Raw genomic sequence first — 21755 nt, 5'->3', positions numbered from 1 at the left:
GGGATAACAGAAAAAAAAAGTAGGTGTGGTAGGAGTAGAGAATTTCACCCGTTTTCACAATGTCACAAGACCAAGTGACTCTCAGCCTCTTAGAATAAATAACTTGATTTTGTGTTTTCTGTCTTACCACAGAGGACCCAGTCTTGGAAAACAAACAGGACCTGAGAGGTAATAGGCCAGAACAAGAAATCTGGACTCCATAAACTCAATGTTTTCTACATCTTCATAATAATGCTATCCCTTAGTTTTCTATAAAAACTCCACGTGTCTGTATCAAATTAAAAAAAATAAAAAACCTTCTTTGCTAGAAGATGTGCAAGTAAATATTACGGTGCCACTTGTCCCACTTGTATTTTTTATTTAGCATTTATGGAGTAACTTCTATGTTCCTAAAGATGACATAAAAAAGAAATAACAGTTAGAAGACAAATCTTCATCTCAAAATTTCCAAAGTAACTCTCTGAACACATTTCATCTAAAATTTGTGAACTCCATGAGCACAGGGAGCCTCTTTTGTGTAACTATCCCAGAGCACTGGTGCTGGGCTGGTTCTCAGTGGCCTTTAGTGATTGCTTATTGCACAAATGAAAGGTAGGGATAGCATGGAAATCACTCTTTTCTTAATGACCAGGAATAGTGCCATCTTTGGCTCTGGTTGGTCTATTTCAGGCATAAGACAGAACCAACATAGTTAAAACAAATCAAACAGGTAACTCAGAAGAGAAAGAGCTGAAAATGTTGGGCATTTATTCTCTGTTTGAGGTGTTCTCTTGCATAAATTGTTTTATGAAACATTTTGGAGTTATTTTCTTGCCAAATCTGCCAGTAAAAAGAGATTTTATAGAATTCACAAATTGCTGGGAATTTGCGGAGTGAGTAGCTGTTTGAAATGTCTGGGGGACAGCGAGTAAGCTTCCAAAGGCGAGAAAAAGTTTAAGATGAAGAGGTGCTGGGGAAGTGGCTTGTTTTATTTCAGGCTGATGAGGCGGCTGTGTTCCAAGGCACACTCAGATGGCATCCTGTTGCAGTATTTAATGTTGACTGTCTCATTTCTGATGCCGAGGAGATTGTCAAAGAAGTTACATCTTTCTGTCAGTGTGAGAACAAGTAGCTAAATCATGTGTGAAGGTGACAGTGAACTTCTATGTTGCCTGCATACCCCACCCAATGCCTGCGTCAGGAAAGCTCATTCTGTTTATTTACCCACGTAATTGATGAGTAAATAAATTAATGAGTACTTCTTCGAAGCCCAGAGATTTATATAGGAATACACAAAATTTCCATGCCATGATACAAAAGCCCATCAGATAGATAGGCTTCTATTATCAGGAAACTTTTTATAAAATAGAAGACTAAGTTTAAAAGAGGGTAATTAACTTGGGTCTAATTGGTCCTCCTCATTGTGTGTGTGTGTGCTTGTGTGTGTGTGTGTTTGTGTGTGTGTGTGTGTGTTTGTGTATTTTTGAACTAATGAGTATTGTTAGGATGAAAAAAATTAAAAGACTATCTTGGGCTTTGTTGTGCAATCTGAACATCTTAACCCTGCACAATTTCCCAGGTGCAAGTTAGCATAAGAACTCCATCTCCCCAGTTGTGTTGTCAGTCCTAAGCTAAATGTACAAGCTGTAGCATTACAATGTCTAGATTGTGTTCATCATCCAGCATGTTGTGAATGCCTGTGTCACGGGCTCTGATATTCCCCAATTAACATTTGCAAATTGGGTTATAAGAGTTTTATTAGCTCTGCTCAGATGAGAGACTCAAAGTTGTAATTCCCATTGTTCAAATAAGAGAATCCAAATAGGGCCAAAATAAAAGCCCGTATAATACTTTACCTACATAGTTTCATTACAAGCATGGTTGGAAGGCTTATCTAACATTCTAAAATGCTTTCTGGCTTTCATTAAGGAAAAGTACTTAAATGGAAAATAGAGTGTTTACAGACAGCTCAACACGACGATGGCATTTATTCATCGTGTATGTGTTTATTTCCTGGGACCCGGCGCTCTTTTCCTTTTAAAAGCAGTCAGTTAACATGATTACTAAGAAAACATATTAACATGCTGTCAAATTATTTATCATATTACCTGTTATTCCAGAAAGGTCACAGCCACCACTAAATATTTCTGTTATGTTCAAAGAATACAAAGCTTCTTTGAAGTCCAATTTTTGTTCTACTTTAAATCTGTTTTAAAAAAGAAAGAAACAAATGTCTGCATTTGCTACTTCCAATTTTTTTAATCTATAAAGGGGTCGACTTAGAAGAAATTATATTGTGAAATCTTTTGTTTGCATTACCCCAGTTACATTTCCTCACATTTCCACACACCATGTTTCCCCTGCTCCACTCAGCCATTCTGGGTTACTAATAACTTGTTTTCCAGATAAATGGTTGGTGGGAAGGGGGAAGAGAACACTCTACTTTTTGAGTAACAATTACCCGACTAAACAGGGTGAGCACTTTAAGTTTCCAATTGCTTGGCTCATTCCCTAGAAGTTTAAAGGTTCCCCTCCAGCAACCATCTACACCCAGGTGTTTTTCACACCATCCAAGACTCCTCCTGGCAAATGGCCAGGATGTGATGAGAGGAGGACAGGAGCCAGCAATCCTTGGAGGAAATTGTTGGCTACTGAGGTGCAGTGAGGTCTTAGTCACCTATTTTCCTCCTCCCCATCCATTGTCATAATTGAGGTGACTTCCTTCTGTGGTGAGCTCACCTAATATCTTTTCAATCAGCCCAGTAAGTGGTGTAAAACATTGAAAGGGAACAAAATATCTTCCAAATGAAATAAAAGATAAACATTATAGGAGAAAAACAAAAATGTCCACTACTTCTGATTCCTAGTGGCACCCTGAGAGGCCTCAACCCATTCAGGTCCTTGTCAGGGAATGAGAAGGAATTGACCAGCATGACGGAAAGATTCAGCAAAGCACAGGAAGTCTATTAAAGCGACAGATCACATTCGAGAAGTGAGGGTGGGCGACCTCGGAAAATGAAGAGCGCCAATGGGTCTGGGCGGAAGGTCTTTATTAAACGCGGGCAAAGGTGGTCCTCTGCTTCTGAAGCTGGTTACCAGCGGGAATTACACTTGTCTCTCTTCTCCAGCAATTTCTTTTTGGTCTTCCCAATGAGATGAAATTGGGCAGAAGGAAGCAGGGAAACAGGTGGTCTGTGAAGGTCCTGTCTGTGATGTTTCAGATAAGATGGAGAAGGGGAGGGCTGGAGCTTGAGACTTTTGTTCCCTGTTCTAACTTCCCTGCCTCGCTTCCAAAGCAGGGCCATAAGTTAGGACTCCAGATTCAGCTCACCTCTCCAAGGTGATGTGAAGAGGGACCTGACACAGAGAATCTCAAAGACTCTCTTAAGCACAGAGCCACGATTCCAAGTCAACAGCAATCACTGAACCTCACGTTGGCATTTTAATAATAATAATCCTATATAATAAAAGCCTAGTATGCAAATTTTCCCCTCAACCAAAGACTGGCAGTTTGACCACTTGCTATGACATGCACTGACCACCAGGAGGCGGCACAGAACATGATGGGCATTGGCAATGCTGCGCTGGCAGCGGGCAGCAGTGGAGGCACTATCGGCCTCGCCGGGCCCCGACGAGAGTGGGACCATGGCAGGATGGTGGAGCAGGTGAGCGGGTGGCGCCAGGCCAAGGCGGGTGCAAGCGGGAGCCAGGCGGGGCCGGATCATCCTGCAGAGGGCAACCAGCAGCAGTGGCTGGGAGCAGGGCCACCGCCCAGCTCCCAGGCGCTGAGGGAGAAAAGGCAGATAACAATATAAAATATTTCTTCTAATTATTTTCTTTTCGATGTGCATGAATCCATGCACTGAGCCACTAGTAATAACAATAATAATAATAACTAATACTCACTGACATTATAGATGCTCAAAGCATCAATTTGCATTTGAAAACCAGATTGGAAAATTTATTTATGAAAGAAAAGAGTGTGAAGTCCTCAAACAGGGAGCTTTGAATATTCCTACATCAACCAAATTCCCAGACAACTCCTGCCCATGTTGTTCTGTCTGAGCACTGTTCTGCCCTGATGAGCATTTGCCTGTGTTCTCAGGTTTGGATACAGACACAACTGCTCAAGCACAGGATTCTTGCTTAGCTGACAGGTAGGACCACATCTGGGGCTAGAAATTAACTTCAGCAGTCAGTCTAATTAGATCATTGTTTTAATTGCCAAATACTGAACAAACAGGCTTCCTAATTATAAATTTTCAAAACAATGAATATGCTGTGGCAGAAATATACTAGACCTAAATTATTTCTGGTAAAATATTGTGCACTTTTGGAAGATGTTAACTCATATAAAACCCTAGCTCACTGGCAATGGGCACAACAGGCGCATTCAAATCTACTAAAAATGAAAATAGCTTCTTTTATACCAACTGTTTTCAGCTTCTTTCTCTGAACTTCCAACTAAGAAAGATAATATGCAGGATAATGGTTTTGAGGGTTTGTTTGTTTTGTTTTGCTTCATTATCACACTCTATTTTTAAACTGAATGGAGTATGGGCTTCTAAAAGGCAGAGAATAAATGTTCCACCTACAAATTGACTGTTTTTTTTTATAACACTAGTACTGCAAGACATATTACAAGTTCCAATAATGCCTAATTATCACCACAGTCATTTAAGTAACAGTCCTGCTCATAATATAGTCCAATGAAACCTACAGCAATAGAAACCCACTTAACCATTTAATCTACAACCAATTTCTAATTATCCATAATTATTAAAGCCATGAATAGCCATATGTAAAGTAGCACTTCCATTAATATAGTTTATAGTTTTTAATCTTCACATAAACCCCAGGAAGTTAGCATTATTATTCCCATTATTATTCCTATTAACATATAAAAAAGTGAAGGTTTGAGAAGATTGATTTTCAGGTTCAAGGTCAGGATAGGAGACAGGTAAGATTCAAACTCAGGTCCATTCCAAGTCAAAGCTAATGTCATAACTCCCATTGCCTTCTAAAAATATATATAATTCAAAATCATAATATATATACTAGTATATATGTAGTTAACTGTGCATGTGGTTTCATTTTCCCTTTTCCTTGATCTTCCTCTAAACTTGTCAGAAGAATACAGCTAAAGTAAAAGAATGACAAAAGACTGGATAGACAATCAAAACCTAAATAATCATTAAATGAATGTTTTAGCATACATAAGCAATATCTGTTTGCTTACAAGACAGAAATTGACTGTCAAATGCAATCATTGTGCTTAAAGGGGTCTTACCCAGGTAAAAGCTGCAGAAAAGAGAAAAAAGCACATGAGAATTTCTGTTTTGAGATGGATTCACTCCTGTCTACAGGCCCTACTGTGGATTTGTATTGTGCTTTCCTTTTCGTACAAAGCTTTATACCCAGGACTCTTGTTTAATGAAAAAAGTCTTGGTTGGGTCTCCTTTACCATCCCTATCCTTATTATTTGGAAGCCCAGCTTTGAGATAGTGGACTTGATTCATCTTTGGAATATTCAATCTTAGAATCAAGCAACCCAAAATTTAAAGCTGCACCCAAGGATAAAAATTTAGTACAATCCTTGACAATGGTGAACCTGGACTATTGTGTTAGTACATAGTAGTTTCTGGTCCCTTTCTAATCAATTACCTTGAAGGGTGTGTGTGTGTGTGTGTGTGTGTGTGTGTGTGTGTGCACGCACATGTATGTGTGTGTGAAAAACTCTATTAGTCTCAGGGTTGAATTAAAAATACATTCCATTACATATAAAACTTATCTGGACAAAGTTTAATGTAAACTTGGAACTCCAATTTGTATCCATGTCCAATAGATTAAAGTAAATGAACATTTTGTAATCACTACTGCAGCTGGTCATGACATCTCTATTCTCATATCCAGCCTCATTTTCCCTGAGTTCACTTTCTCTCACCCACACACAATTCACATTCACCATCTTACAGATCCACAGCTGGCCACGCCTGGGACTGATTTCTAGCTCAGCAAGAATATGATACTTCATGTCCTATGGTAAGAATTCTCTCTTTTCAAAAGTCTCCTTGCACTGCTGCTCCACATCTTTTATCTTCTTGCTCATTCTACCAGTGATCATTTGCTCTGTTCTGTGCTCTCCCTTGTGGCTGCCTCGCATTACACTTGTTTTCTGACTCTTGCAATTTTGGCTCTGCTATTTGTTAGCTATGTACCCACAGGCAAGGAGTGTCCCTTATCTATAACCTGAATATCAAAATAGATCTCTATCCAATTTATTGTGGGGAATGAATGAAATATGGTAAAAAGAGAAGCATTTTGAACAGTGTTGACACTGCAATAGATGCTCTATAAAAGTTAAAATTGAGTGAGAATAACAATAAAAACAATAAGAGTTAATAATGAGTACTAACATTTTTTACACATTATCTTATATTAGAGGCTCAAGGCATGTAATTCGTGCAAGGGCCTTGGCACGAATTACATGCCTAGCAGCCCCGGCTTCATCTGGAAGGTCGTTTGGCTGTCTGGCCTAATTAGCATATTATGCTTTTATTATTATAGATAATCATAACATCAACCTTAAAAAGTATATATTATCATTATCCCTTTTAATAATAAAAATATTAGGTAAGGTAATTAAATTTATATAGTTAGAAGGTTTCAAAACTCTTGGTCTTCAATATTATGTTCTATTTTCCATGAACTGGTTTCAAAAGTTGAGAAAAGATACTGTGAGATGCCAAATCAGTAAATATTTTTTTAAAAATACCTCTCAGAAATAGTATTACTATTGTTTAGTTATTAGTATACTTTTGAATAGAACTATATATAGTATTTAACAAGTTTAAATAACTGGACTGCCAAAAATTCAATGACAACTATGAAAATTCTCCCAAGGAAATACATACATGACTGTATATACATATACTTGCTAATAATTTCAAGGTCCTTAAGGACTCTCTAAAGTCCCAGTGCACTCCAGAAGTCCATGCTGTCCAGTTAAAGACTGCTACAAAAGCAAGAAGTCACAATCCTCTCATTTTCCTAGTAAGTCAAGCTTGGAAACTCAACACATTCTTACCCATATCTAGTTAGTCACACACTCCAGTGTCTTTCTTCTCCACCAATTCCTTACTATTCCCAGTGAAGCTGCCCCCTTTAAACATTCATTACTCAGTTCCCAAATCATTGCAATAGGTTTTTTACTAATCTTTTGGGCTTCAGTCTCAACCTCTTTGCCATATCCTGAACATAACTACTATTCAGATTAAAGCAACATGCGTTCATTGAACAGCTACTATTTTTCAAATATAGGCTCTGTGCTGGGGTCACAGAAAGAAACTATTCATAGCTCCTGACCTCAAGAAGTTTACAGTCCAGTGAGGAAGACAAACAAATAATTTTAATATAACTGCTATGCAGAAATAAACACAAGGAACTGGGAGAACTTTTCCCAGCAGGGAGAAATGAAGATGCTGTGGGATCTTGCATGAAGAGATCAAAAAAGTTTTCAAAAACTCAAACTTTGTTTTAAGGACACATAGTAGTGATCCAGAAAAATGGAGGTAGGGGTAGGGGTGGTAGAGAGTTGGGAAAGAGTTCAGACAAGCTATTCAGCATGAACAAAAACTATTCCTCTAAAACACTGCCTTAATACTCCATTATCCTACTTGGAAATTTTCAGTAACTCCCCATTACAAGCAGGACTTACCCATCTTGATTCTTCTAAAGCCCAGCTCAAGTTCTTCCTCTTTCATGAAGCTTTTGTTTACAATTCCAGTTTCTAGTGCTTCTTCTCCCCTCTTCTCTCTCCTTTTTAATAAACCTCCTGGTGCTTATTGATTATACCATTTATTTTAGAATTTACTGTGCATTGCTGCATATTGTTAGTAAATTTCTCATGCAAATCCTTCATGACTCCATCTATCATCTTATGGATAGGCAACATGTCTATAACTTGGCATCTGTCCTAGTTCCATGTCTAGAGTGCTGTCCCAATTAATCTGTGCTTCTGGACAGGAGATAAATTTTCTAACAAGTAGCAGAATAATAAGACTATAAGGCGATGAGCCAACAAGCATGGGAACTTATCCCATCTCCTAACACTTAGTCAAACGTCAATCAATTTATATTTTGAATGACTAAGTTTCCTTATCTCTGAAATACAAGATATAACCAAGTCAGAATATAGAAGCACAGCATTAAGTATCCTATATAATAAAAGGCTAATATGCAAATAGACCTAACAGCAGAACAACCAAACAACTGAACAACCGAACAACCGGTCACTATGACATGTGCTGACTACCGGGGGGCACTTGCGGAACATGGCAGGCATCGGCAGCAGGTGGCAGAGCGCGGAACGTAGCAGGCACTAGCAGTGGCAGGATGGTGGAGCAGGTGAGTGGGGGTGCCAGACCATGGTGGGTCACCAGTCGCTATCATCTGGGCAAGCCTCTAGTGGTTACTGACCATTCTTTGCTCCTATGTGCCGACCCCATTCCCTCCTGCTGCTGGCACTGGAGCTGCTGCTCACACCCACTGAAGGGACCTGGCGCCAGTCCAGATTGGTCGGTGCTGTCAATGTGTGCAAGTGGTGGCTGCAGGCCCCGATTGCCCCTGAGGGCTTCTCCGCCTCCCCCTACTCCTGAGGGGCTATAGACCTGGACAGCAGCCACTGCTTGCACTGGCTGATGGCGCCAGCCCCAATTGCTTCACACCATCAGCATGTGCGAGCAGAGCCAGCACTGTCAGCGCATGAAAGCAGTGGCGGTGGTGGGAGTGGGGCTGCCAGCAGACTGGGGACCAGGGGCTGTTGAAGGAGGGGTTGGGCGGGGGCGCGGAGGATGGGCCAAGACTCACCCCTGTGCCCACCGCAGCCTCACAGCCCACAGTTCCTTGCAAGGTGCACAAATTCATGCACTGGGCCCCTAGTTAAAATATAAATGCTAAATATTTTACAAAGTTAAACTGCTATGTAGATGAAAGTTACTTGTTTATTTACCTTACATACATGTATTAAATGATCACTTTTGCCCATACACATAATCATAAAAACACATACAGAGAAGAATCTGACATAACTCAAATGTATGTTAGACTCTTCAACCTGAGGAAATTTGACTATTAATGTTTATAGGATCCCATATTACATTTAGACAAAGAAAGATGATTATTTTAGCTGCTATCCAATTGCAGAATAATGTCCAAAATTAGATATCTGGTGTGTTACTCATAATAAACATTAGAAAATACCCTAGTATTTTTTTAGACTATATCATATTGCTCTTGATTCTTAACTAGTATGCATCAAAAAGGGAAAGAAGTGTTTCTTAAACAGTAACTAGTCACTCACATGCTCCTTCCTACTATTATTTATATACAAGTATTTATAGATTAACTTTTCTCTCTTTAGCATTTACTAAATTTTGCTACCAAAGAGGCTTTATTTTGACTTAGAATAACAGAATTTATTATAGTTGGTGTTATGGGTGGAACGGTGTCCCCTCTTTATATGTTGAATCTCTAATCCTCGGCACCTTATAATGTGACCTCGTTTGGAAATAGGGTCATTGCAGATGCAATTAGTTAGGTTGATATCAGACTAGAATAGAGCAGGCCCTTAGTCTATTATGACTGGAGTCTTTATAAGAAAGGAGAATGCCACAGGAAGAGGGATGACTATGTGATGACAGTCATCTACAAGCAGAACAACAGCAAAGATGATGGATCAACACCAGAATCTGAGAAGCAAGGAAGGATTGTACAGAGTTTCAGAGTGAGCATGGCCCAGTAAACACCTTGATGTTGGACTTCTAATCTCCAGAACTGTGAGAGAATAAATTTCTGTTGTGTTAAGCCTGTTGTTTGTGATAATTTGTTACAAGAGCTCAAGCAAACATATCTGATTAAGTTGTTTTAGTTTTACCTAAATCTTCATTAGTTTGAAATCATAATGCATCCATTCAGATATAAAAGAACCACAGCACTGAGTAATCGCTCTATATAAAACCCTAATATGCAAATAGACCGAACGGCAGAACAACGAAACAACCGAATAACCGAACAACCAGTCGCTATGAAGTGCACTGACCACCAGGGGGCGCATGAGGAACATGGCGGGCATCAGCTTCAGGCGGCAGAGTGCAGAACATGGTGGGCATCGGACACAGTGGGATAGTAGAGCAGGTGAGTAGGGGCGCCAGACCAAGGCGGGGTGCTGGTTGCTGTCATCTGGGCAAGCCTCTGCTGGTTACTAAAAATTCTTTGCTCTGGCGCAGCACCGTCCTACCTGGCACTCATACCTGCTGCTGGCGCTGGCCCCACTTGCATCTGCTGCCAGTGCCAGAGCCACCACTCTCACCCGCGGCCGGCACCCGGCACCCGGCACCGGCCCCGAATGCTTGGCAATGTCAACAGGTGCAAGCAGCGGCTGCTGGCCTCAATCGCCCCTGAGGGCTTCTCCACCTCCCCCTATTCCTGAGGGGCGATTGCGGCAGCAGCCACTGCTCGCACCCGCTGATAGCGCCAGCCCCAATCGCTCTGCATCATCAGTGGGGGCTGGCGCCATCAGCGTGTGGAAGCAATGGCTACAGGAGCGGGGCTGCCAGTAGACAGGGGACCCAGGGCCTCAGTGAGAGGGGCTGGGTGGGGGCAGAAGGGATGGGCCAAGACCTGCCTCTGTGCTCACCGCAGCCTCGCTGCCCACAGTTCCTTTCAAGGTGCACAAATTCGTGCACTGAGCCCCTAGTTAGAAATAAAAGGACAGGATATAATTTATTAGATGTCAGTTTCTTTAAAAATTAAAAGTATAAATTAATTTATTTGGACACATCTTATCTCTGAAATCTCTCCTGTCTCCTAGAATATTGAGACACTAGAGGCCCAGTGCATAAAATTCATGCACTGGCAGGGTCCCTAGCAGCTGCCGGCTGCCAGCTGGATACTCCCTCCCTTCCCCCGGCTGGCCCCTCCCCCGGTTGAACTCCCAGATGGTCGAAGGGACAATTTGTATACTATGCTTTTATTATATAGGATTATTGCTTCCTGGGCATGCCTTTGCAGTTTCCATTTGTACTGACTATCTAAAACTGACCTCGGAGTCTAGGTATAACTCAATGACTGTTAGAGCATCATCTGTCAAAAGTGATTTAGCATATCTTCTTTTTTTTTGTTTTATTGCTTAAAGTATCATAAAGAGTATTACATATGTCTCCTTTATTCCCCTCCCTAAGTGTTTAGGCATTTTATTTTTCTTAAACATAATAGAAGATAAATATTTTAAATTCTAATCATGGAAAAATGAGAAAAAATAACTTTGTATAATAAAAGAATAATAATTTCTTTTAATCCTAGCATTCTCGTTTGAAGAGTTACATTTCTTCATCCCTTTGAGAGAATATTGGGGCACTTAAACTCAGTCCTCCTCATGGCAAAGCAATGCTGGCAATGTGCAGACCTACCTTTGCATCCATAACATGGAGTAATACTTCCACTTGCATCTTCCTTTTCACTCTTGTCTGTAGTCTTTATTATCACTGAGCCGACCGCCTGAATTCAAATTCCTCCATAAGTGAAAACATAAGAACCAGAATAACAAAATATTACCAACCTAGGGAGGCTTATTTCCACTTCCTCTTCCTGCATCTCAGAGAACCATTTCAAGATTAGATCGGCAGTAATTTGTTTTTCCATGTCTTCTATGTTCACCTCTTCTGCAGGAAGTATAATGATTAAACTGAACTCATCACCTTTATAAGGTAATTCCAAAACCTGGTACTTCATGGAGGATTCTGAAAAATAACCTGCAATAGACAAAATAAAATATGAAATATACTTGTCAATTCCCAAAGCCATGCTTTAGAGGGTGATACCCCATATTACCATATTTGGTTCTCAAAAGAGCCTTCATCATTGGAATTTTGACTGTTGCACCATCTTTCTTAGTGAAATTCATCAGTTCTGTGCCCTCTTTTCTGAATTTTTGTTTCCAATCTCCCTTGAAATAAATAGCGTTCACCAGGATAAGCCGAGTCAGAGGGCCAAATTCTTCCCCTGAAAACATGCCTTTAATTTTTCCTGTAAAGGGAGTGGAAGAAGAGGCAGCAAGAAATATGCAATAACTTAGTGGAAATGCTTTAATCAAATTAAAAAAAAGTATTTATTTTGCAGATCACTTGTGAACAGGGTGCTTCTTACCTAAACATAGCAATTTTGAAGGTAAAGAGGAGCACTATTAAATATTTTACTTAGAAATGGCTACAAACGGGATTTCACTGGGAAACAGGAGATACAGATCATCTTAGGCAAATTTGAACTGACCTAGTAAACTCTCTTTAGCAAGATTATTTCTATAAATGGCTTTGCAGACAAAAAGAACAAAAACTCAGTATCCCTTCCTGCGTAGCCACTGGTATTTTCAAAATTTATTTCAAGGTCCTCCAGTAGGTCAATCAGAATTACTAAGTTAATGGTACACTCAACCTTCTACTCTTGCAGCTACAGTCCCTGACCATTGGAAGAGGCAAGTATGGAGCTGCCAGAATGATTTTCTTTCTAAAAAAACAGAAATGAATATTTTAAAGTTATGAGACAAAAGCATGATTGGGTGCCATGGAGCTGCATAGGAATGTGGATACAGCTCACCACACCCATCTCATATTTTCAACTTATGGTTCCCTAAATGAGGCTTCCCCTAAAGAAAATAGTAGCATCTTACACTATCACAATTTTTATAGCAGAATAAATAAGCAAAGAAACAGACTGTTGTACATTGAGGACCAGATGTATGCTTGTCACTACACATACAATAATCCTGAAATTTTAATAACATCCTCATTTTAAATGAGACATAGCTTAGAACCTGTTAAAACTTGAACTCATATGTATAACTTTAAACTTGTGTTCTTTCTACTGTGCCATGTCGTAGACCCTTTGGAAATTTTGCTAAATTTTTAAATTTGTGTTTAATTTAAAATTAAGATTACCATGTTTATAATAGGACTACCAATATTTATTATTAAACATTAACACATCCAATGAAGATGTATTAGTTATTTATAGTATATGTGTGGGTGGAAGCATTTAGGATTGACAGATCTAATATCTGGCCAAAGATATTATTCCTGTTGTCATACTTTAAAAACCTATACTTTAACAAAAATTATGATTAAACTTATTCCATTAAGAATTCCACAAATAGGTGTCGTTTTTTTAAAAAAGTATCTGTGTACTTTTCAAAGCAGCTCACAATTTCTCTCTCGGTTTTACAACTGAGTATTAATTTGAATAACAGGGAAGAGAAATAGGAGATTTACCCCTCTGGGCCAGTTTAGTAGGAAAATATTCAACCTTTGTTTACTTTAAGATATTAAAACCCATGAATACAATGTCAAATAATGATTTTATGAAAATGGGAAACTTTACCATCTGTTTTGCTTTCTACCCAGGCACTTATTGTCTCTGCACAAGCCTTTGCATTCTGAAAGTCCACCAGTTTTATGGCACTCTGAAAAAATTTCTCGTTGCCATGGAGATACTGTTCTTTCACAGTGAATCCTTCTTGAAGGTAGAGGGCATTGGCAAGATTAAATGTAAATTCTTGTTTTTTCTTTGAGATGGCAGAGAAAAATGACTTCAGTGCAGAAAATTCTTCTCCTGAAAAATAATTACAATGTATACTGACATATTGAAAACATAAAAACAACAGCTTTTCAGCTTTGCTTCTAAGCAATCTGATTCATATAACTACTTTTATGCACCCTTAGGTATAACTAATAATCCTTTCTAATTTAGTATAAATATTTTAAGCATGTATCTCCTAGAATATGCCTTTCCTAGAGAAATCAGCTCTTAATAGTAAAAAACATAATGTCTGTGTAAAATTAAAATTTGTGTAAAACAAGAATACACATTTAAATAGTCTGAAGGAAACTCTTTATAGTCAAATTTAGCTTATTTTTAGTTGCTGGAAATTTATATTTAGAACTTCATTTTTTGCATGACGTGATATTTATAAAAGGAAAATGCTAATGGATGCTGATGGGGGTTATGACAATGATTAGAATTCTCTTCAATGTTACTTTTATTTCAGCTTAAGAATTACTCCCTTATGAACAACTGTACCTGTCCAAGATTTGAAATTTACTAGGCAACCCATATAATCATCTCTAGAGTTACATAATGATCAGAATTGTCTATTTCTTCAGGTTCATGAATCTATATACTTTGGTTTTCTACATGAACAATAAAAACCTTTAACCATCCCAACTATAACTACTAACCAAATGTGTCCATCAGAATCAGCTAAGACTCATCTCACCACTGGCCTAGTATTTATTTATCGTTGGATCATCCTGACCACAGGGTTGTCAGGAAGGTGTATGTGCCTATGAGAGTATTCTGTGATTTTTGCTCAGTGGCTTCCTATTCATTACCATAGGGTCCTGATATTTTTCATTCCCTTCTGCCTTCATCCTGAAACTCCATCATGTAGTCTGGGAACTGTATTTCAAACCAAAGGCTTATTCAGGGCCTTTGTTATATTTTCAGTTAAATACTGAAAATACCACTTTTATAGTGTTAAAGTTGGATATATATAATTAGTTTCTATTGAAGCAACATAGTTTACCATTATAAGAATGCCCATTGAATAAAAAGATTTAAAAATTATTACTGAGAGGAACTTCTCAGTGTCTATTGGACATAGGCATGTGTGTGTATGTTTGTGTGTGTATGTTTGCATGTGTGTGTTTGTGTGCATGTAAACCATTTATCAGCCCATAGGGCATCTTTGTGTGAATAGGAACAGATGCCTTTCCTGGGGGGCTATAACCCCATGGCCTCTTATCTTGTCCAGCCAAGTGGAGGCTACATTTCAGTCCCTACTTGCCACTCTTTCCTGCTCTCTTGTGTAGGTACAGCCTACACCACCACACACGGGGCTCTGGAAAGTATATTACATTATATTTCAAACTATAATTCCCCATTTATGAATACAGACATGAAAGATTTTAGATATGAAAACTTCATCTGAAGAATTTGGGTAATTCTCTACATAAAGAATTCCTTACATAAAGAAGGGAAGGAAGCTCATCTATTTTCCTTGCTTATGCAGTGATTTCAGATGCAATAATTTCTTGTTATTTGAAGCCAAGCAAAATGTCTCAATAGCCAGGAGGCTACAAAAAAGACTTCCTGAATGAAGGCACGAGAGCTTCTCTAAAAGAATTAATTAAGGTCCGAAATAAAGTGGCAAAATTTGAAACCAGTCTTCAGGAACTTGTTCTTCATCTTTAAAGGAATGGGGGAGGGGAGGAAGGAGAAGGGAAGAAAAAATACTTCCAGCTCATTTGTCAGAGCAACTAGATTTATGTCATGTACTTAAGGTCCAAGACTGTGTGACAAACAGTCAGCTGCCCTTTGATAAATCACTGGACTCAGAAGTCAATAAAAATCTGTCACCAAGTAGTACAAGTTTGGAGGAGAATATAAAGTTATCTGCCATACAAATTTGACTTAATTTACAGTTTAATAACCTCTTTCAGCATAGAAAAAAAGAATACATATTCATGGCTCCTAATAAGCTATGAAAACAAGTTTAATTTCCTAAAATAGAGCCACAGAAAACCTACAAGCCATAGGGTGAATATGACTTTTAGTTTGATTGTACCAGACCTCCAGAAAATGTTCTAAACTTTAGTACATGTTTACTTCTCTTGCTATGAAGGGCCCAAAGGCCAATTGTGAATGCAATGTGACAGATCCAAAGATGAAACGAAGAGGGTTATGGGATTGTAGATTATTTTAGCCAAAAGGGCCATATAAATCATCTCATCCAAAGTCCTATTTTTCTCGTGAGGAATCTAAAATCCAGAGAGATATAGGAACTTGAGAGGTGCCAAGTCCCAAGGTCATTTGATTGCAGAGCTGAGTCAGGAAATTCATGCCTATGTCTGGTTCCATAACGCTCTTGTCATAAAGAAGCACCTTCATATTAGTCTTTGATTAGTAAGCAAAATTATTACAGGCAGAGAAAACTGCAGCATTATCAGAGGTTCAGTAAAATGGGGAAGGTAAATTCTGGGCAGATGTCTTGGCAATGGGGGAAAGGAGAACCGAGGACACTGAGAGCCCCTGTGGGGGTGGGTGCCCATCTGTAGAATAAGTGGGGTGTTCATGTGAAACAGATTGCAGCATAAAAGTGAACTATAGACTGATTCAACAGAGTGCACCTTTTCATAATCACTGGGAATGAAAGGCAGGACCAGGGCTAAGATGAGTCGATGAGACACTTTCATTGAGAATAAAATTGAAGGAGATGCCAACAAACTCAATAATCAAGATAAATAATACCTTATTATAATATGTAGCTTAAAATTAGTATTGATTTAAATAAATTCATGATGAGCAAAATAATAAAAACTGTAAATAAAGACAGGATCATTATCAGTGGTATTTCTTTCTGCCTTGGGTTCCAATATGGCTGTTCCAGGAACTACCTTCCTACGTGTCACACTCTTCCCCTGTCCTTAGTGCCATTTTGTTCTTCTTTCTCCAGACCCCATTGACATTATATATATTATTGATTTCAGAGAGGAAGGGAGAGGGAAAGAGATAGAAATATCAATGATGAGAGAGAATCACTGTATGCCCCCTACTGGGGGTCAAGCCCACAACTGAGGCATGTGCCCTTGACCAGAATCGAACCCAGGACCTTTCAGTCCGCAGGCTGATGCTCTATCCACTGAGCCAAACCAGCTAGGGCCCCCATAAACATTTTATCCACCTTCTTGCACTCTCACTGCTTTCTCCTTAATTCTGTCTCTTTTTTCTTTACTCTTTTTTATTTTTCAAACCTTTACCCTTTGGGGCTGATCTTCCTTTTCTTTTTGCAGCTTTCTTCCATCAGTGCCCCCCTCTCTCCCTTAACAAAGCATAACCGAAAACAAGTTTGGTACATCTTATTATATGTGTTAAAATGTTAATGCTTAATTGTCCATCAATATTCTTCCAAAAAATACAGGAATTTTTATTATTGTTCTTATGATCTATAACCTCCCTGAATCATTTCCAGAATTAGTTCTGGGCAAGTTACTTAACATTCCTTTGCCTTAGTGTCTATCAGTGTTATGTCTACCTCTCAAAATAATTGTGAAAATTAAATGAGACCATGTAGATCAAGCATATAAAACAGTGACAGCTAATATATATACATATATGTGTTTGACAGTGCCATCATTATTACTGTAATTATTATCACATTCACAATCCTGAGTTGTTAGAACATCTGTGTTTCTCTGTAAGATTAAACCCATTTAAAATAATTTAGATTTTTGGAGGCTCTAATTTACTAGTTCCTCATGGAATCAACTTTACATATCTTCATAAATGTTCTATTAACCTTCCAAAGCAGTATCATGTGATGCAAATGTTTCTGGGACTGTGTAGTGGGATTTGCTGAAATTAATATAGACAGCCAAGACTAAATCTGAAATGTAGTGGCTTCCTTTTACATTATTCACAAAGGGAAACTCTTGCAATTAACTTGACTCTCACCAACTTCTTTTTTCACATAAAATTTCCTTTGTTTAAAATGATGCAAATAAAACCTTTTAAAGAAGAAAAACAAATTCCTCAATAGAACTGTTCTGTGCTAAGGCAATATACTGAAATTAGTTGTGGTGAATAAAGTCCCAAATCAAAGACCCAGGTGTTTCCTCTAATGTTCATGACATATTATCTGACAGAGATGTAAAAGTTTAAAATTAGAATTATTACAGAAATTGAAAGTACAAGGTAGCCAGGGAAATGGGGTGCCAGTACTAAAAGTTGGGTACACTAATGCAGATAAACCTTTGGGAGACCCCAAAACAACAACCACACACATGTACAAAGGCCTCTGAAAGGTGTTTTTGTGTGTGTGTGTGTTTTTCCCAATTTTTCTTTAAAAAGTATTAACTAAAGAAACTTTTAAAATGTATACATTAATGCTTTTTCTTGGTCTCATTTAAGTGCAAAGGTTAAATTTTACTTAGAAAGCTAATTTTAAAAAGCTAATGAGATAGAGATAAACACAAAGATTTCTGGGTGAGGATGCTCATTGAAGCATTTTTATAGGAGAAGTATCGGAAACAACCTAATGAAGAAGGGTTAAGTAAGTAATGATATGTCTTTAAGAGGCAATAAAAGGCAACAATAAAAAATTATATTCTGAAGCAGTTGCACGCTATGAGAAAATGATCACAACATAGTAAGTGATAATGGGAGAGTATTTATGTGTACATTAGAGGCCCAGTGCATGAATTCACGCACGGATAGGGTTCCTCAGCCTAATCGGTGATCGGGGGCAATTGGGGCCGACCAGAGATGTCTTGCCCAGTCCCAATCAGGGCCCATTGGGGCTGGTTGGCTGGGGGGAGGGACCGAAGGATGTTGGCCGGCTGCAGGAGGTTGGCTGGCCGTGGGAGGTTGGCTGTGGGAGTGCACTGACCACCTGGGTACAGCTCCTGCATTGAGTGTCTGCCCCCTGGTGGTCAGTGCATGTCATAGCTACCATCTGGTCATCTGGTCATAATGGTCGCTTAGGCTTTTATATATATAGATATACATGTATGGGTACATATATGCATATACACAAACACACATACACACAAAACTTATTCTCAGTTAATTAAAGCTATCTAAAATAGGGCAGAATAAAATAATCAGATATACTAGTACTCACAATTTTATATCTGTATAGAATTAATTTCTTAATAAATTATTTTTGTAATGTTTTTATTAGGAAACAATTATAAATGAATGAGTATTGTTTACATTATAATTTCCCATTTTATTATAAATTTATACTTTTTACAACATTTTTTATTTGTTAAAGTTATATGACCATGAACTTCTCTCTAATATTTTAAAAATAAATTGGGCTAGATCTCATCTAGTACAAATAATAATATGTAAGAATCTTACCAGTTGAGTTTTCCTGAACTTTTAAAGTTTGTCTTATCTGCTGGTATGCTTTTCCTTTTGCTCCCAGTTGTACCATTCCAAGAATCAAAGTTGTTCCAAGTGGGGAAAATACAATGTTGTCCTTCTGAGATGAACAAATAGCTTGATAAAGATCCACTGCAAATTCAGTATTTCTCTGAGCCAAGGGTTTTGAGGCTTGACTTCCAGAAAAAGTCAATAGGAGACTCCACATGATCTTAAACATTTTGACCTCTGTGCATTAATTCGAAACTTATTAGCTTTCAAAGTAATCAGAGTTTATCATTTCACACTCAAAGAAACTTCCTACCTATTAGAATTTTCTGTGTTATTAGGACAAATTACCCCAAGTGTATTTTACTAAGTATCATCTATTAAGAAGAATAGGCCATGTGCTAATGGTATTTTTTAATATTCCTTCAAGAACCAGTTCAACATATATAGCAGTTTCTTAAAATCAAAAGAGGAATTATGATTCTGGGGAAGTATCAATATAGTAGTACTATTTCTAAAAGGATATATGATACACTTTTTCTATCTTTTCCCATGGTTTTACATAGAATAACTGTCACTCTGACATCAAGGGAACCCTCCGTCCAGACTACTCTACAGATCAAAAACAGAAATGGAATTAAAAAATGAACACACTCCCGTGTGGTTTTAGACCTACAATATTAAAAAGTTAATGTATTCTAAATCAATTAAATAATATGGCTAACTTTTTACAACAGTAAAAGTTATGGAATTTGTAGAGCAAAATACCCCAAAACCCACATGCAATTTTCCAAAGGGAGAAAAGAAAACTCTGAAAACTATAAACAAAATTATGACCAAATATAAATGGTACATCAATAGAAAAAGAGAGCAATATCTTTTTTAAAAAAAATCAAAGAACAATTTGACAAATAACAAATGTAAGAAAGCTGCAACTGAAAACTATAACCGAGTCACAACAACACTAATGACACCTTATTAAAGTGCTCTCCACTAAAATTGCAGAAAATTCAACCCTGATTACATCTAGAGCAGAGTGAGTTCTTGCAATTTTACCAGAGACTTGGAGGAAAACTGACTCTGAAGGTCTCATAAATTTTACTAACACTATTTTCCCCCCACAAATAATACATTTGAGTAGCCCGTAATAATTCCTAGTCGAATAGATTACTAGGAAGTAATTTTTATTGGGGGTAAAGATAAAAGCCTTTGGAATACTGTGTTGTTAAACTTAAATAATTGAACAACTATATTTCTAGAGTGTTTTATAGACCATTAGGGAGGTCACCGTGACCCACAAGTGAGTTAAAAGTCATTAAGATCACTGTTATATATAAAGATTACCAAGAGTCAAATATTCTTCAAAACTAAGCTGCAGAGTCATTATCCAGATATTTCAAATTATTTTCTAGTTTATATAGGTAAACTCTACGTGCTTAGGTATAGAATTCACAAAGAAAAAAGAGCTCTAAATTCAATCCAAAGAATTGTTAGAAAATAATGTTTTGTTAAACTAAAAGTATACATACATATATCCATCAAGCAAATGCTTTATCGAGGAGTAGATTGGTACCTAAGGTTGTTAGTAGTAGTGCAACAATAGTAAAAGCTAACACAAAATAAATTTTTGCATATCATTTTCTAATATATTCACTATCTCAGAAGATTTCTGTCCAAAATAGTAGCTTGTAGATATGTAGTCACAATGTTATGAGTACTTTCAAGTCACCAAGTGGTAATCCATTAGGCACATCTTTATGTTCTTGATTTGTTTTAGAATGATAAACACTATTATGAAGGAGGTATTTTTACCCTTATAGTTAAATCAGGAAGTTATCCTCTCATTGTTATTAATAAACTTAATAACTAAAATATACATTCTTTGAGCATCAATTTCTCATAGAAAATGTCTAGGTACTTAGTAAATTATAAGCTCACACAAAATGCTGATTTTAAAAATTGACTTACCTCAGTGGCTTTTGTATCATAGCTCATTAGAAATCGCAAAGTACTAACGAACTAAACAAACTGACAAACAGTCCTATAAGAATGCAATATTCAAATTTATAGTGACATATTTTAAGGAGAATAAAAGTAATGCATTAATTTGACAAACTTAAATAATATCTACTAAAGTGAATTGAAACATTAGTCTTACTCTGTTAAATACTCACAATTAATATTATTGCATATATACTTCATTCAAGAGCTATTAATTTTAAGGTACTTACTCAAAATTTGCTTCTGATCATTCATGGTTATGTTATGTCTGCTGAGAAACACTAGTACATGGGACACCTGACCGGTCAAGGCCAACTCTATTTATCTTGAATGTTCCTAGATTAATTCCTCTAAAACCAAAGCAGGTGTTCACCACATTTGAATGAAAGGTCTGATATCATCAGGTTAATGATCAATGATGAAATATGCAAGAACTAAGAGAGAAAGCAATACTAGAATTTTAAAAGATCATGAAGTTTATATGATTATTTCACTTCTTTTATAATAAGTAGAAGCAGAATTTGGAAGAATGTGCCAATGCCTGTAAATTTGCTAGTAATTAGCTCTTTTTGCTTCTCATAGGAATCCAACATCAGAATACCAATGTATTCTATCATAAATATTTCCGAATACCTATGACAAAAAGAATAAAGCTGAATCAAGTCTAGAATGCAGAGAGACAAATTACTGCTGCATTTAGAGCTCTCAACAATTCATCAAATTATACAATAGAGGAATTTCCTATGGATAGAAGGCCCATTTGAATCCTTAGGGGAAAATTTGGATGTTAA

The 21755-nt window shown here is 37.6% G+C and overlaps 1 protein-coding gene across 1 annotated transcript in view; it reads right to left on the bottom strand.

Annotated features, from left to right (window-relative positions):
• SERPINI2 (serpin family I member 2) overlaps positions 1 to 21231 on the bottom strand; it is a 35441-nt gene extending 14210 nt beyond the window's left edge. Inside the window, exons 1-6 of the mRNA XM_070403636.1 lie at positions 21195 to 21231; positions 18952 to 19203; positions 13411 to 13641; positions 11869 to 12063; positions 11597 to 11789; positions 2088 to 2185 (exon numbers count right to left, since the gene is read on the bottom strand). Coding sequence (XP_070259737.1) covers positions 2088 to 2185; positions 11597 to 11789; positions 11869 to 12063; positions 13411 to 13641; positions 18952 to 19203; positions 21195 to 21219 — 994 coding nt within the window. The 5' untranslated portion in view covers positions 21220 to 21231. The remainder of the gene's footprint in view (positions 1 to 2087; positions 2186 to 11596; positions 11790 to 11868; positions 12064 to 13410; positions 13642 to 18951; positions 19204 to 21194) is intronic.
• Between the last annotated feature and the right edge of the window lie 524 nt (positions 21232 to 21755).

This window comes from Myotis yumanensis, unplaced genomic scaffold (assembly GCF_028538775.1).
Source record: "Myotis yumanensis isolate MYYU_CA2020_CCGP unplaced genomic scaffold, mMyoYum1.0.hap1 SCAF_2, whole genome shotgun sequence".
Taxonomy (NCBI): domain Eukaryota; kingdom Metazoa; phylum Chordata; class Mammalia; order Chiroptera; family Vespertilionidae; genus Myotis; species Myotis yumanensis.
The sequence above is the reverse complement of the archived record's forward strand: the minus strand, read 5'-3'. Positions and strand labels throughout refer to the sequence as shown.